Source organism: Lissotriton vulgaris, chromosome 4_1 (assembly GCF_964263255.1).
Source record: "Lissotriton vulgaris chromosome 4_1, aLisVul1.2, whole genome shotgun sequence".
Classification (NCBI taxonomy): Eukaryota; Metazoa; Chordata; class Amphibia; order Caudata; family Salamandridae; genus Lissotriton; species Lissotriton vulgaris.
In genome coordinates, this window is record NC_141691.1 from 351,667,822 (window position 1) to 351,683,398 (window position 15,577).

General features: G+C 45.1%; 1 protein-coding gene across 2 annotated transcripts in view; it reads left to right on the forward strand.

The window, feature by feature from the left end:
* The window catches only part of LOC147718740 (sodium- and chloride-dependent neutral and basic amino acid transporter B(0+)-like), a 425,103-nt gene that overhangs the window by 76,538 nt on the left and 332,988 nt on the right, over window positions 1–15,577 (forward strand). For both annotated transcript variants that reach the window (XM_086918726.1, XM_086918727.1), the window contains one exon: window positions 1,929–2,060. In XM_086918726.1, the coding sequence (XP_086774852.1) occupies window positions 1,929–2,060 (132 nt within the window). The remainder of the gene's footprint in view (window positions 1–1,928; window positions 2,061–15,577) is intronic.

Below are 15,577 nucleotides of genomic sequence, written 5' to 3' on the forward strand. Positions count from 1 at the left end.
CATGGAGAAGTGTGGCTCACTGGTTAGAGGAGGCATACCCTGAAGCTGAGGTCAGACCCGGGACCAGGGTTCGATTCCCGACGCGGCAGGGTCCTGAACCCAATTGTCCACGGACTCAATAATTCTCGCTTCGGTGCCCACTCTAAGCACGAGTTCACACTATGCAGCTCTGGGCAACAAGCTTGCTTAATCTCCACAATGGCCCCCCCGCGGCGGGATGCCTGGCTTTCACCTTGGGGATGCCCAGCACGGGTGATCTCACAGGGAAAAACCAGGACGGGTTCCCAAGGCAAGCGCTGAGATGCCCAAGGGTAACATCGGGCGCTATATAAGAACATACATACATGCATACAACATGAACTTTGACAATGTGAGATGAACCTTGAGAAGCAATGAGCTTGCACCTGCTGAACAAGGGCATTGGGATGACATTAGCCTGAACGTTCTCTCGCATGCAGGTGTAGCCCTGAAAATGTTCAGCAGTGTGCTATTTTGACTGAACACAACAATAAAGCCCCCTACCAACAGCACCATACATAAACGTACTGTGTATGTACATACAAACATGACTGTACCCGATGAATCGAGGAATACGCAAAACTGCAATGCTAGATCTGACTGCAATGCTAGATCTCATGTCTCCTTTCTCTCAAGTTTATACACAGTGACTGCTGATAGCACTAAAGGAAAATTGGGACTCCAGAACTCAGTTCATCACAGCTATTATCATGAGAACAGGCCTGGTTAAAATGTTAACTATTGTCAAGTGTCAAAGTATGCATGTTGCTGATTGGTAGGTTTTGTGGAAGTGAGCACTCACGTTATGCACGTCACGTAAAAACTAGCAAGATCCCAACAAGAGAATGGTACTTAATGGATTTAAATATTTTCAATTCAGCTAAAATTATTCTCCTGAAGTTTAAATAAAAGAAAATACCACCAGAAGTAAACAAATAATGTTGTCATTATGTGTTAATAATTATTAAAAGTGGATCATAGAATTAATTAAAAGTAATTTATCTTCAATTAAAAATGATCTTATAATCATTTCTAAATTAAAAAAGGTTGTCATAATCTTTTATATTTAAATTACATATATGTTTTACTTTTATATATTCGTTTTACAGTACATTACATTTCCTTTATATTTCTAACCATTTTTAAATGATTTAGTTTAATTTAATTTAACTTTCTTTTGTAGGGAATTTCAATTTTAAGCTCCAACCTCCAATATTTTCTATAGGAGGGTGTTACAGTACTAGTAGTTGACCATGTGTGGTGCTGGACTTACTTCAACTCTTAGCTGAAGTAGTTAATTGCAGTGTTGGGTCCCCTTTTGGCTGCGAAAATTTAGAAGGGCAATTTGTTACAGCAATGGGCTTAGTCATTTGTGATTGAGAGTATGTCCCTTCCTCAATACCTCGATAACTCTCCCTAAACCCCTCCTTACTCATCCTAAATCCACTCCCTTTTGTCATAAGCATTCCCCATTTTCCAGCCACTCCTCTGTCCCATCCATATTTTCTACCAAAGAGTATACTTATATATGTGGAGACTCCAGAGTCGGATCAGAGATCTCTGCACAAAAAAGTATGAGAGGGGGAGCCAAAACCTCCACATATACGTTTGTGAATACCATTTTGTAGTACATTTGTTGTACTATTGCAGTACTACAAAATGTCATACAAAATGCAGTTTGTGAACAGGCCCCTATAATTTATCCATATTCAAATTAAGATCTTCTATTGAGTAACATGTCATGCATGGTCTAATATCAGAAAAATGTTTACTTCTGTTATCTAATTTTCTTTTGTTAGTGGAAATATTCAACGGACTTATTGCGCATGTTCACATAATACTTTCTCATAAGCATCTTCTGTATTCAGCACTGGATTTATACACAATACTAAACTTTATTTTGCCACCAGGCGCCTATCTCATACCTTATGTAATCATGCTGGTCTTCGCTGGATTGCCATTGTTTTTCCTGGAATGCTCCCTGGGACAATTTTCAAGCTCGGGGCCTATTGCAATGTGGAAGATTGTACCAATATTAAAGGGTAAGTGGTACTAAATTATAGCCTATTTGTTTTTCTGTGTTGAGCCACCACATTACTAGTTGTCGAGAGCATGACAGACAGTTTTGAGGCCTTTCTTATCAATATTATAGAGAATATGGCTACAAACGGCATAATGCTGTGTTGACTGTTTAACTGTTCTTGGCAATCCCTGGAGAACCGAGTCTTATGGGCCTGGCGGCGCATGGCATGCCTTAAATCCCAGAGTTCACCTGCCTTGTCGAACACAGACACGAGACACTCTGTTGGGCATAGAAAACCAGGTTTATTAGCTGTAGCTAAGCACAGTTGTCCCAGAAGTTACACACAAGGTAGATTCTAAGGAGACTGCCACTTCAATCCGTGGCGCACAATCTTTTATAGAACACATATTTACAAAGTTTACTCCCTACACATACAAAGCAAGCCAATAGGAAAAGTTGGAAAACAAGCTATCAGGTGTCCCAAATACGCCCCTCTTCTCAAACGCCGTGTGTTACCCCTCCCAACAAATTAATCAGTGCCAGTACGGACAATCCAATTTGCAGGTGGCGGGACGTATTTGTATGCCTCAAAGGATAGTTGTGTAACAAGAGAATACAAGGAGAGAATAGCGAAAGCCAGTCGGACAAGATAATGCAAGGAAAGAATAGGAGAAGCCAAATAGTAAGTTGAGACAGGGATCAATCAACCCAGACATGGATTAACGAAACCCGCCAGACCCTGACATTAGTTTCGTAAACAAGGGCAGGGGGTTACTCTTTAACAGAAGGAACACGTATCAGTCTGAGAAAAGCAAAAACACTCAGTTCGCCATGCTGCCTGAGTGAGGGCAACACAAAATGGCAACGAGACACAAAATGGCTGCTAAATACGGGCAAAGTCAGAAACCGAAGATTCTCAGACCCTCCTTTTGCCATTACTCAGGCAAAATACAAAGGACACAAGTTAGTCTGAGTCGATGTCAATGGCCATGAGGTCATCGAGCTGTTGCTGCAACATCATTTTAATGTTCTCTATTTTCTGTGACACAGGCCTTGGGACACACATGGTGGCACAAACACCGCAGATGGCAGGGCCACTCTGTAAACAGAGACAACAAGAGAAAATGATGGCCAAGATCATTCCAAGGAAAGTTAGTATCTTCCTATCCCCAAGTGGACAGTAGTCCCCAAAACCATCCCATCACAGACCAATCTCCTGTGTCCTGGTGTATAGACTCGGAAATGATATGCAACTTAGAGATGGCTTGGTATACTGTAGGGGCATTATCAGGAATGTAAATGCAGCAACTAGACCCGATCAATTTACAAACTCCTCCACGATCTGCAAGGACAATGTCTAGAACCATCCGGTTCTGCAAAGTCATAAGGCAATCCGCCTGAAGTTCGGCTGTCAGATTACTTAAGGCTCCAGAAGTTACATTTATGGTAGCCTCAACAACACAAACTAGCTGTCTGATGTCTCTGCTGTTGGCCATTGGGCCCCAGAAAGGAAGCAACCCTTTGATGAAGTCACCTCCCTCTTGTCCTGCTGTGTCCTTAGAATCAATAACCCCTCTGCCATATCTCTTTCTATGATGACCTGAAGAAGCAGTATATGTTGGAGGAAGAAGAAAAGCCAAATAGCAGGTTCCTGAAAAATAGGTAGGAAGCCACGTATAGGCTCTATCATGGCAGATAAAATATGTGCCTTGTGATGGCACTAACGGTAAAGAAATCTGAGGTGGATAGACATACGTCTGGGAACAGACACTCTTCTCCTGTTGATTTTCAACATTTTGGCCATTGATCTGCAAACAGAAATTGCCTCGATGAGGTACAGTCCAAATTGGTGGGGATCTCCTTCATCTAGCCTTATCTGTAAGGCTAGTAACATAACGAGTCACATTCCAGCCATCATATGCTCGTTTCTCATCAACGGGAATCTTACTAATCTCAGCAATTCTAACCATCGCTACTATTCCCTTTATTAAGGAACTGTGACTAAAATCTGCTCCACCACCATATGGACTACCAGGAGGATATCGAAGTTGATTCTGATAAACATTAGAAAACATGGCCAAATAGGCCCAAGCGGAGCCTTCATAAGAAAATGGAAGGACTAAATATGGCATCCCTCTCTCTGTGTTATGGGGCGTGAGCCCACAGACCCAACAGTCAGTGGTGTTGACTATCAGTTGATGTTGATGCAATAACTGAATAAATGAATTATTGAAGTATTCTGTTCTTCTAATTTGCTCATGTTCTGGGAGTGTATGAAACTGATGTTGGGAGGCAGTAGTAGGAAAAGACAAGGAAACAGAAGTTGGAACAGGTGCTTGCTGCATAGTGTAAACAACCCAACTCACACAAGCCAATAGAATACATGAACATATTAAAATTATGCCACATGGACTAACCAATATTTCTCTACATTTACTTTTCATTTGTTCATTCTTATCACTCTTTTCCACTTTAATATCCATACTCTAAAGCGTTGCTCATGGCAATCTTCCTAGATCACTTAGCTGTGATTATTAGCCGTCCTATGACACTGCAAGTCCTGCAGACCTACTGTCACTACTCAGGTCACAGCTTGAGACTCCTACCGTGACCCTGCAACTTGATGGATAGTGGAATAAAAATGACTCTCAAAAAGGTGTAATCAGAAAAAGGAAAAAAGAAAGTTCAATTGTCTTTCGTTGATCTGGATCTTAAATTGTACCGAGTCTTATTAGGGATCGTTTGCTCTTGGAAAAAAGTCTCTGGATTTACTGTGTTCAATCGCAGATGTGATGGTACAGCTTCTTGCAACACGTCGTCGTCTTCTTTCTTAGAGTTCGTTTGATCCAGGCGTGCACTACTGAAAGGTACAAATCGGGGGACCCTTTCGCCTTCACTGTCACTTATTCCCTTGCGAACCCACTGATCATAAGGCAAAGGCAAAGGTACCCTCTTACAGTGCACGCCATGGACCCAGTTCTTCTTCCCGACGACCTTTACTGCAAGACTTGTTAGCAAGACTTGCCGAGGCGGGCCCCAATGAGGTTCCAGATTATTTTTCCACTGGAAATTCTTCAGACAGACCGAGTCACCGGGTTGGATGGAGTGACCTGGATCCGCAGAAGGCTCCGGCAAAGCGTTTTGAACCTGTTGATGAAGAACACATAATTTAGTGGTAAGGTCATGTAAATAATCAATCAACCTTGGGTGTGGGATGTCAGAATACTTCTTAGGTCGAGGGACTCCCCAGACATTGGCTGGGTGCCCAAAAACGACCTCATATGGGCTGAGTCCTAAACAAGAATGTACTGTAGTTCTCGTTGATAAAAGTGCCAAAGGTAAAGCATCAGGCCAAGCAAGACCCATGCTGGCCTGAATCTTCGCTAACTTAAGCTTGAGAGTGCCATTATAGCACTCTACCAAACCTGCTGACTGAGGGTGGTTTGCCGCATGGAATTTCTGCCTGATACCGAGATCCGTACTCACTTTCTGCATGATTTGACCTACAAATTCACTCCCATTGTCACTCCAGACAATGCGTGGCAAACCAACCTCAGGAAAACTTCCTTTAAAAGGACTTTGGCAGTAGACAAAGCAATATTGTCCTTTAGGGGGTAGGCCTCTATCCATCTGGAAAAGGCACACACCACCACCAGAACATACTTGATGTTATTACAACGATCCATATGAATGTAATTGATTTGTAATACCTCAAAAGGGTAAGTAGGAGGAGCAAAATGACCTGCTGGAGTTGTGGTTCCCTTTCCTGGATTATGCATTAAACAAACAATGCAATGCTTCACCACATACTCCGCACATTTAGGAATTCCTTAATTCTGCCAAACTGGAGCCAGAAGTTTGCATATGCCTTTTGCACTAATGTGGGCTAGACCATGCGCCATAGGCGCAGTACATAGGCGTCCGGTAACAGCCAACGCTGATTTTCTGACAATTCCGTCCAACACCCTGTCACGTCCAACATTCCCTTACTTTCTCTTCACTTACTCAATTCTTTCTCAGTAGCTTCTTCTTAAATCGTTCTTACACTTTCTATTGTATCCTCACACATTCCTCCCTCTCTGACCCATCTTGCAGGGCCTGCAACACACATGCGACTCGTAGCATCTCTCGCTGTTTCTTTCGCTACCTCGTCTGCAAAAGCATTCCCGCGACCCACATCATCAGTGATCTTCTTATGAGCACTACACTTCATTATTGCTATTTGTGTAGGCAAAGCAAGTGATTCGAGAAGGTCAGTCACCAACTGACCATGCTGTATCTTAGTCCCATGTGAAGTAAAGAATCCTCTTTCCTTCCACAAACGACCAAAGCTATGAGGTACACCAAAGGCGTATTGGCTATCAGTGTAAACGTTTACTCTCTTTCCCTTAGCCAAAACACAAGCTCTCGTCAGGGCAATCAGTTCAGCTGCTTGGGCTGAATTCTGTGAAATACTTGCTGTCTCCACTACCGTATACATGGTGGTTACAGCATAAGCTGCAGTCGTCTCGCCATTTGGAAGTTTAAAACAAGACCCATCTACCCATAGGATCCCATCCGGATCCACAAGTGGTGTGTCTTTTTTTTAAGTCTATTCTGCCTTTCGTTTCCTCCTCTGTTCGGAGAAAACAATCATGCTGTTCTTGAGTGTCTTTCTCTTCGGGAATGGGCTAAAACGTTGCTGGATTCAAACTATTACACCGCTTGATATGTATATGGCTAGCCAAAAGCATCAGCTCATATCCAGACAAGCGAGCACTCATGAGGTGTTGTGTTTTCGTTCTGTTCAAAAGAGTATCCACTGCATGTGGTACCATAACAACAAGAGTGAGATTGGCGAATGGAGATCGCTGTTGCTGCTGTAGCTCTGAGACAACTTGGCAATGCCTTGGCTACTGGATCCAACGTAGCCGAAAAATAGGCACATGGCCGTTGTTTGTCTCCAAAGTGTTGCGTTAAAACTGACAACGCGCAACCTTCTCTTTCCTGAACGTAAAGTGTGAAAGGCTTACTGTAATCTGGAGTACCTAACACAGGAGCAGAACACAAGGCGGTACGTAAGTCAGAAAAACTTTTCTGACATTCATCAGTCCAAAGAAGAGGTTGGGGTGTATCTTTCAACATGAGTGCCAACAGAGGTTTAGCCAACAAAGAAAAATTCAAAATCCACTGTCTACAGTAAGAGGTAATGCCCAGGAAGGCACGCACCTCTCTTTGTGTGGATGGTACAGACATTCGTGCAATTGCTTGGAATCTTTCTGGGGTCAATCGTCTTCCCTCCTTCGACAAGAGATGACCTAAATAGGTAACCTCTTGGCGGCAATATTGCAATTTAGAGGGGGACACCTTGTGGTGCAGGTCAGACAAATGACGCAACAGTGAAACAGTCACTTTCTTACAAACATCCTCCGAATCAGCAGCAACTAACAAATCGTCCACATACTGAATCAGAGTGGCACCTGGGGCAAAATGAAAGCATCGAGCTGAGATTTCAAAGCCTGACTATAAATGGAGGGACTCTGACAATAGCCTTGAGGTGCACGCTTGAACCGGAAACTTCGGCCTCCAAGACAGAAGCCATAAATATCCCTACTTTCCTCAGCAATAGGAATACTGATTTGAACTCTATTCTACCCGAACTAATTGTTTATATGCAACTGGCCTGAAAATATTACTATTAAGTGGTGCATGTAATTGAATTTGATTTAGATTTATATTGCACTTAAATAGAGTGACTTAAACTAGAATAATGATAATAGGAACTGGTCTGATCTTAGAGTTCCTGGTGCCTTGTTTTTTTTAAATTTTTTTTTTTAGTACTTTTGAAAAAATTGTCATCTATCATGTGTTCCTCGATGTGTGCTAATCTAACTACGAAGGACCTGCTGCTAGTTTCCTTTTAATATTAACCCGGGACGGTGTCGATATGTATATTGTACTGTAATGTTTTAAAATTGTATTGTACTGTATTCTTTTAAGGTTGTTTAACCGAAATAAAGAAAAATGAAATGAAATGAATACTGAAGAAAGCATTTTTGAGATCAATAACCGAGAACGATGCCGCCAAAGCAGGTATCATAGTAAGCAAGGCAGTGATATCTGGGGCAACAGGAAACTGGGGGACAACAATCTTGTTGACCTCCCGAAGATCAATCACAAAACGATATACAGGAGGCTGAGAAGGATCAGTGCATTTAAGAACAGGTAGAACAGGACTGTTGCAAACATTACCTCTCGTCTCTTCAACCACACCCTTCTTAACCAGATCATAGATAATAGCCAACAAAGCTTGTTCACCATCATTGGAAATCTTATACTGAGGAATGCGTGGTAATTTAACATTAGGCTTAATATTAACCACGTAAGGTAGAATCTGGAGCAGACCAACATCATTCGGACCTGTAGCACAAAGTGTAGCAGGAAGAGAACGCAATTCAGGTGGAAGTTTGTCTTTCGATAAATACATAGGAGAAACCAATTTCTCACCTAAAGTAAGATGCACACTAGAGGGGGAATAATACAATGTTGCATGAAGACGTTTCAACAAATCCAAACCCAACAAGTTCTTTCCGTAACCAGTCATTAAAATAAGCGGAGCTTCCAAATCGTAAGGACCAATCGAAAGAGGCAAAGGACAAGAAACCGGGTTAGCAACTTGGGCGCCAGAAAATCCTACAGAAACATTAGTTAAGCCAGACAAAGGTGCCCCAGGAAGTTTGAAGTGAATGATAGAACTTCTCATTGCACCAGTATCCAAAAGAAATAATAGCTCTGCAACACCCAATGCAACAACTTCAACATAAGGCCCATTCTGATCCACTGGAACTGATACAACTCCCTTACTTTGTCCATGGCTGTCCTAACTAGAATGGAAATCCTGAACCTCACCCTCAACACAATAATCATCATTGTAATATTGTGCAGACTGAGTATTCTGCTGATCAAAATAATTCAAAGAATTCTGAGGGGGAAAGGAACGCTGTCCTTGAGGCAACGCACCACGCCCTCTACCTCTAGGTGCTGACTGAAAACCACCACGGCCTCGTGGCTCTGAGAATCCACTAATACGCTGCAATAAAACCAGACAGCTATTCTTAAAATGACCTTCCTCTTTACAATAGGCACACTGATTAGGACCAAGCAAAGGTCGCGGACCAAAAGGTTCAGGTTTTTGGGGAGGCTGTTGAAACTGGCGCTGAGCAGAACGAGGGGGATAAGCCTGTTGCAAAAGAACCTTCGTTTTTAATTCTTTAGTCTTTTTCTCAACCTTATCTTTCTCTTCCTTATCCCTATTCTCGTAATACTGAGCAGTGGCTAATATCTGGGCAGACGAAGAAACAGCCCATGAACTTCCGGAGTCTTTCAATTTATGCGAAAAGCCATCAGCCCACCTGCTATGTTTAGAGCCGACAGTGTGATGCCAGGAAAAACAAAAAAATAATGACTCTTCTGGAGATTGTTTCTGTAAAACAAAAAATGCTAAAAGTTTGATGAATCACAATCAAAAACTATTGGTGGCTGTCCACCAAACTTTTTGTATTTGGCAGTGGTTCTTTCGAGGTACAGAGATGATCGTTAGGCCAGCTGTTCTCACTAAATTTGGTGGACAGAGTACCGTTAGAATGGCAGACTTTTTTCATCCACCATCCCAAAGGACGCTACTCCATCCCACAAAGAATAAACCAGGCCCTATGTGTCTCCTGTACAGTGAACAACAACAAATAAAAAAAAATAAAGATATGATTAGGGGGTCTTTCAACATTGGGAATAAATGGCATATCACTCTCTGTTCATCTTTATATCTAATTTATATCTAATTTATGCCATACTCATGTGTCTTGTGTAGTAGTTAAAAGCAAAGGTAATTAACTAGAGACAAAATATTGAGGGTTAAATGAACCCCTTTGCTGCTACTGCCCCTATCTGCCCCCCAGGGGAGGCAGAAAGGCTGTAAGTTTGGCAGGGGGTGACGGCATTTGCATGCCCATTTTGGGTAGCCCCCAAAAAATCCCTAGCATCTAGTGGGCTTTCTGCCCCCCGGAGGGCACTTTGGGAGCTACTTACTCAGGGCGGGCAGAAAGACTAAATGTAACCAATTCTTTTGGGGGGAGCAAAGGCCCTTGCCCAAAGAGCCGCTCCAGCCTCCCTGGTGTCTCATTTCAGTTTCAGTTTCTATGAAATGATCGTCATTTCAAAGAAACCAGAGGGGGGGCCTCAGGAGCTGGGGAAGCTCTTACACCAGCTCCCAAGGCTTTGGGGGAGAAAAATAAATCCCTCAGGTGCCTTCACTAGAGGGATTTCCGGTGCCATGTGGCAGGACGGCAGGGAGCCGTCCTGCGCACACGAGCACTGTGGCGCACGACTGCTCCCCGGCAGGCATGCGCACACAAGGAAGAGAAAACCACACTGACTAGGCCCGAACACTTTAGTTCAAGTGTGATTTTGAGGCACCATGCTCACTGCCTTAAACACATTTAGAAAACTCATTGGAATCTAATTACTGAGTATAATTGATTCTGATGGAAAATGAAAGATAGAGCATATTCAATCCATTGTAGACCCATTTGAGACTTACATTAACGTGCAGAAACATTTCAACTTTTGCAAGCTTCAATGAAGTGTTGATGAGAGCAAATGGTAGTTTGGCAGCTTAAGAATTAAAAATATATTAAAATAGCCATTTGTGAATTATATATTGATGATTTAAATCTAAAATGAGATGATACGATATACAGTGGTAAAAAAAAGAAGTTGTGATAAATTTGCCATTTCAAGAGCTGAAAATTCTCTAGTACATTGGCGGACTTTCTGTTGAAAATCTCAGCCAAAGAAACATGGTCAAAAAAAGTAATCACTCCGAAGGAGGGAACGTCCCACTGAAGGTGCTTGGTCTATGGAATGTACTTTTTGATAGTATGCCTAATTTTTAGAGGATTACGTGCAGTAGCTACACATATTAAGGAAATGTTTTTGCAGGAGATATGACTTTGCTTTATATTTCATCTCCAGAGTTGGTCATTAGCTCTATACCAATAGGTACAGCTATTATGAGTGAAATCCCACTCACTGAAATTTGGGGGCATATTACCAACAAGTAGCGATATTTATCGCTAAATAGGCTTAGCGACGATTTTTTTATCGCTGCCTATCGCTGGATATGTTAGCGGAGAAAACATGCTATTAGCAACGTTTTTCTCCATTGTGCTAATACATCCAACGATAGCGGCGAAATGCGTGAATATAGCTGAGAATACAGCGATATTCACACATTAGCAACGGATAACATGGCTAAGAACTGGTTTGGGCAGGTGTTAGTATTTGGAGATATTCGCGCTTAGCGCGAATATTTTCAATGCTACACCTGTCTTCCTAATAGGCGATAGCGACGTTAGCGACTGCTTTCAGTCGCAACCTCTTTGGTTGGGTACGCCCACTTTGCATGTCATTAGCGATAAACATCGCTGACATGCAAAGCGGGCCCCAAACCGCTCGCTATCGCCTAAAAGCTGTCGCTAACATCAGTTAGCGACAGCTTGCTAATAGGGCGATAGAATTATCGCCGCTTAGCAGCCGAAAACGGCTGCTAAATCGGCGATAATTGCCCCTTGGTAATATGCCCCACAGTTAGTTGATCCACAGCAATTTTGGAGATGTCTACACATGGTGCTTTTTCCTCGGAAAGCCTGGAGGAGATGCAATATGAACTGGTGGCAACATGGTATTCCCAAATAAACACCGATTTTTTGATAGAACAGTCAGAAAGATGCAATGCAAGGTGAGTCTGAAGAAGGTTTTGCCTTCGTGAGATGCTTCTGATATAGTTTCATTCTAGTGGTTGCTTACTATAGTGATGAAGTATTTGTGACTGGAGCAAAGTGTTGTTAGCTGTGTTTTACATTCCTGTTTACAAAATATTTGTCGGGTTGGTATTTTGTAAGTACCAGAGTGCAGGAAGCTTTCATTGTAGTATTAATTAAAATGTTGTTTTTTAGGAAGTCAAGTCTTTTCATGATGTTAATTGCCACATTTAACATGGTTGTAGGAATTTGAAATCTTTTTGGAGGTAACCAAGAGGGAAGTATTAAAAGCAATAGGAGTCATTTTACGAGCAGGCTAGGTATTTGTGATGGATAGATGGAGCATGATAGATGCAGAATGGAATGGTGAAATGGTCTGGCTTATGCCGTGATTCAATCAATCAATCAATCAGTGACATTTATAAAGCGCACTACATACCCGTAGGGTCTCAAGGCGCTGGGGGGGGGGGGGTGCCGCTACTGCTCGAACAGCCAGGTCTTCAGCTTCTTCCTGAAGGAGAGGTGGTCTTGGGTCAGGCGCAGGTCGGTCGGGAGGGAGTTCCAGGTCTTGGCGGCCAGGTAGGAGAAGGACCTTCCTCCTGTAGTCGCTCTTCGGATGCGGGGGACGGCGGCGAGGGCGTGGTTGGCTGATCGGAGGTGGCGTTTGGGAGCGTAGAAGTTGATTCGGCTGTTGAGGTAGCTCGGTCCTTGGTCGTGTAGGGCTTTGTGTGCGTGGGTGAGGAGGCGGAAGGTGATTCTTTTGTTGACGGGGAGCCAGTGAAGGTCTCTCAGATGTCCGGAGATGTGGCTGGTTCGTGGGATGTCGAGGATGAGTCTGGCTGAGGCGTTCTGGATCCGCTGGAGTCTCTTCTGGAGCTTGGCAGTGGCACCGGCGTAGAGGGCGTTGCCGTAGTCCAGTCGGCTAGTGACGAGGGCCTGGGTGACGGTCTTCCTGGTCTCGGTGGGGATCCACCAGAAGATCTTCCGTAGCATGCGTAGGATGTTGAAGCATGCCGAGGAAACGTTGTTGGCTTGCCTGGTCATGGAGAGGGAGGAGTCCAGGATGAAGCCCAGGTTGCGTGCATGGTCTGTTGGTTTGGGTGCGGTGCCCAGGGCGGGAGGCCACCAGGAGTCGTTCCAGGCGGAGGGTGAGGAGCCCAGGATGAGGACCTCCGTCTTGTCTGAGTTCAGTTTCAGGCGGCTGTTCGTCATCCACTCGGCTACCTCTTTCATCCCTTCGTGCAGGTTGGCTCTGGCGGCGGCGGGGTCGTTGGTCAGGGAGAGGATCAGCTGGGTGTCGTCGGCGTAGGAGATTATGTTGAGGTTGTGTTGGCGTGCGATGGCCGCGAGGGGGCTCATGTAGACGTTGAAGAGGGTGGGGCTCAGAGAGGATCCTTGAGGGACACCGCAGATGACTTCGGTGGCTTCTGACTTGTACGGTGGTAGGCGGACTCTCTGTGTTCTTCCGTCGAGGAAGGAGATGACCCATTCCAGTGCCTTGTCCTGGATTCCGACGTTGCTGAGGCGCTGTACTAGGGTGCGGTGGCAGACCGTGTCGAATGCCGCGGAGAGGTCTAGGAGGATGAGGGCCGCTGTTTCTCCGTTGTCCATCAGGGCTCGGATGTCGTCGGTGGCGGCGATGAGGGCGGTCTCGGTGCTGTGATTCGCTCGGAAGCCGGACTGTGAGGGGTCGAGGGATCCATTCGACTCGAGGAAGGCGGCCATCTGCTTGTTGACGGTCTTCTCGATGACTTTGGCTGGAAACGGGAGGAGCGAGATGGGGCGGTAATTCTTGAGTTCGGTGGGGTCCACTGTGGGTTTCTTGAGTAGAGCGCTGAGTTCGTTGTGCTTCCAGCTCTCAGGGAAGGTGGCGGTGTCGAAGGATGTGTTGATGATGTCTCGCAGGTGGGGTGCGATGACAGCGTCAGCCTTGTTGAAGACGTGGTGAGGGCAGGGGTCGGTCGGTGATCCGGAGTGGATGGAGTTCATCGTGCGGATGGTGTCTTCGGTGCTGATCGGGGTCCAGGCGTGGAGGGTGGTGGTGGGGGGGTGGTTGTTCGGTCTTGGTGTGCGTTGGTTGGTTGTTGAAGCTGTTGTGTATGTCCGCGATCTTGTTGTGGAAGTATGAAGCGAGGGAGTTGCAGAGGTCTTGCGATGGGGTGATGTTGTTGTTTCCTGCGCTGGGGTTGGATAGCTCTTTCACGATGTTGAAGAGTTCCTTGCAGTTGTGTGCGTTGTTGTCCAGCCGGTCTTTGAATGCAGTTTTCTTGGCGGCGCGGATCAGCTGGTGGTGCTTCCGGGTGGCCAGCTTGAAGGTGGTCCTGTTGTCCGGTGTAGGTTCCCTTCTCCAGACTTTCTCGAGGGCTCGACATTTCTTCTTGGAGTTCTTGAGTTCGTCGGTGAACCACGGGGCTTTCTTGCTGCCGGGTCTGCTGGGCGGGGTCCTCAGCGGGGCGAGTTCGTCTGCGCAGTTGCTGATCCACTTCGTGAGGTTGTCGGCGGCCTGGCTGGGGTTCGCTGAGCTGGCAGGAGGGTGCTGGCTCAGGGAGGTGGCGAGCTGGTCTGCTGTGATCTTGTTCCAGCTTCTGCGGGCGGCCTGTTGCTGGTGGTGGTGGGTCGTCGTTCTCTTGAAGGCGAAGTGGACGCAGCTGTGGTCCGTCCATTGAAGCTCTGTGGCGTGGCTGAAGTGGATGTCTGTGCTGGAAGAGAAGACTGCGTCAAGTGTGTGTCCGGCGAGGTGGGTGGGGGTGGACACCAGTTGCTTGAGTCCAAGATTGGCGAGGTTGTCGAGCAGGGCGCTGGTGTTGCGGTCGTTGTTGTTCTCCAGGTGGAAGTTGAGGTCCCCCAGGAGGATGTAGTCGGCGGAGGGGAGGGCATGCGGGCTGACGAAGTCGGCGATGTCCTCGCTGAATTGTGTGCGTGGTCCCGGGGGTCGGTAGATCAGGGTGCCTCTGAGGGTGGTGTTCGGGTCGGTGTGGATCTGGAAATGCAGGTGTTCGGCGGTGGTCAGGGTGTTGTCGGTGCTGGTGGTGAGACGGATGGTGTTCCTGTGTTCCTGATTAAGGAGATTGGTAGCTGATAGTTGAAATGGCTGTGATGGCTGAACTGCATATACTGCATTTGATGTAGTTAGACTAAGTCTTGTGTAATGTTCAGTGTTTCAGAGATCAATGAATATTTGTTCAATGAGGAATCACTTGAGAACTTAGTGACTTCAAGACAAATTGTATTGGAATGAAGGATGGTTGTTATGTTATGTTATGTTATGTTAAATGAACTTATATAGGGCACGTACACCAAACGGTTTCAAGGCGCTGGCTTTAGATGTGGACTATTTCTTCAATGAAAACTTTACTGGTGGTTTGTTTATATAACATTGGAAAGTGGTGTGGTGCAAGACTTGTAGCTGCAAAAGGGCCACTGTAGGCATTCATTCGGGAGGTTCAGCAAGCAAAGATGTCAGATGTAGTTTTAGGGCAAAGTTATGGGATGATGAGAACCCACATGAAAAACAAAAACGGGAGAGTTGGAAGTTGGATGTTCCTATTCGGACCAGGATATGCAGTGATCATTAGAAACCACAGGGGCTGTCCAACAACCCTGAACCAGGGACAAACAGTTGATGCACCTAACAAGCGGTTCAGGAGAAAGGTCACATAAACTATGCAACTCCACACATCCAATTAAAAATAGAAACAATGGTTAATAAACAGAACGAAGCAAGTGAAGAAGCCTATAA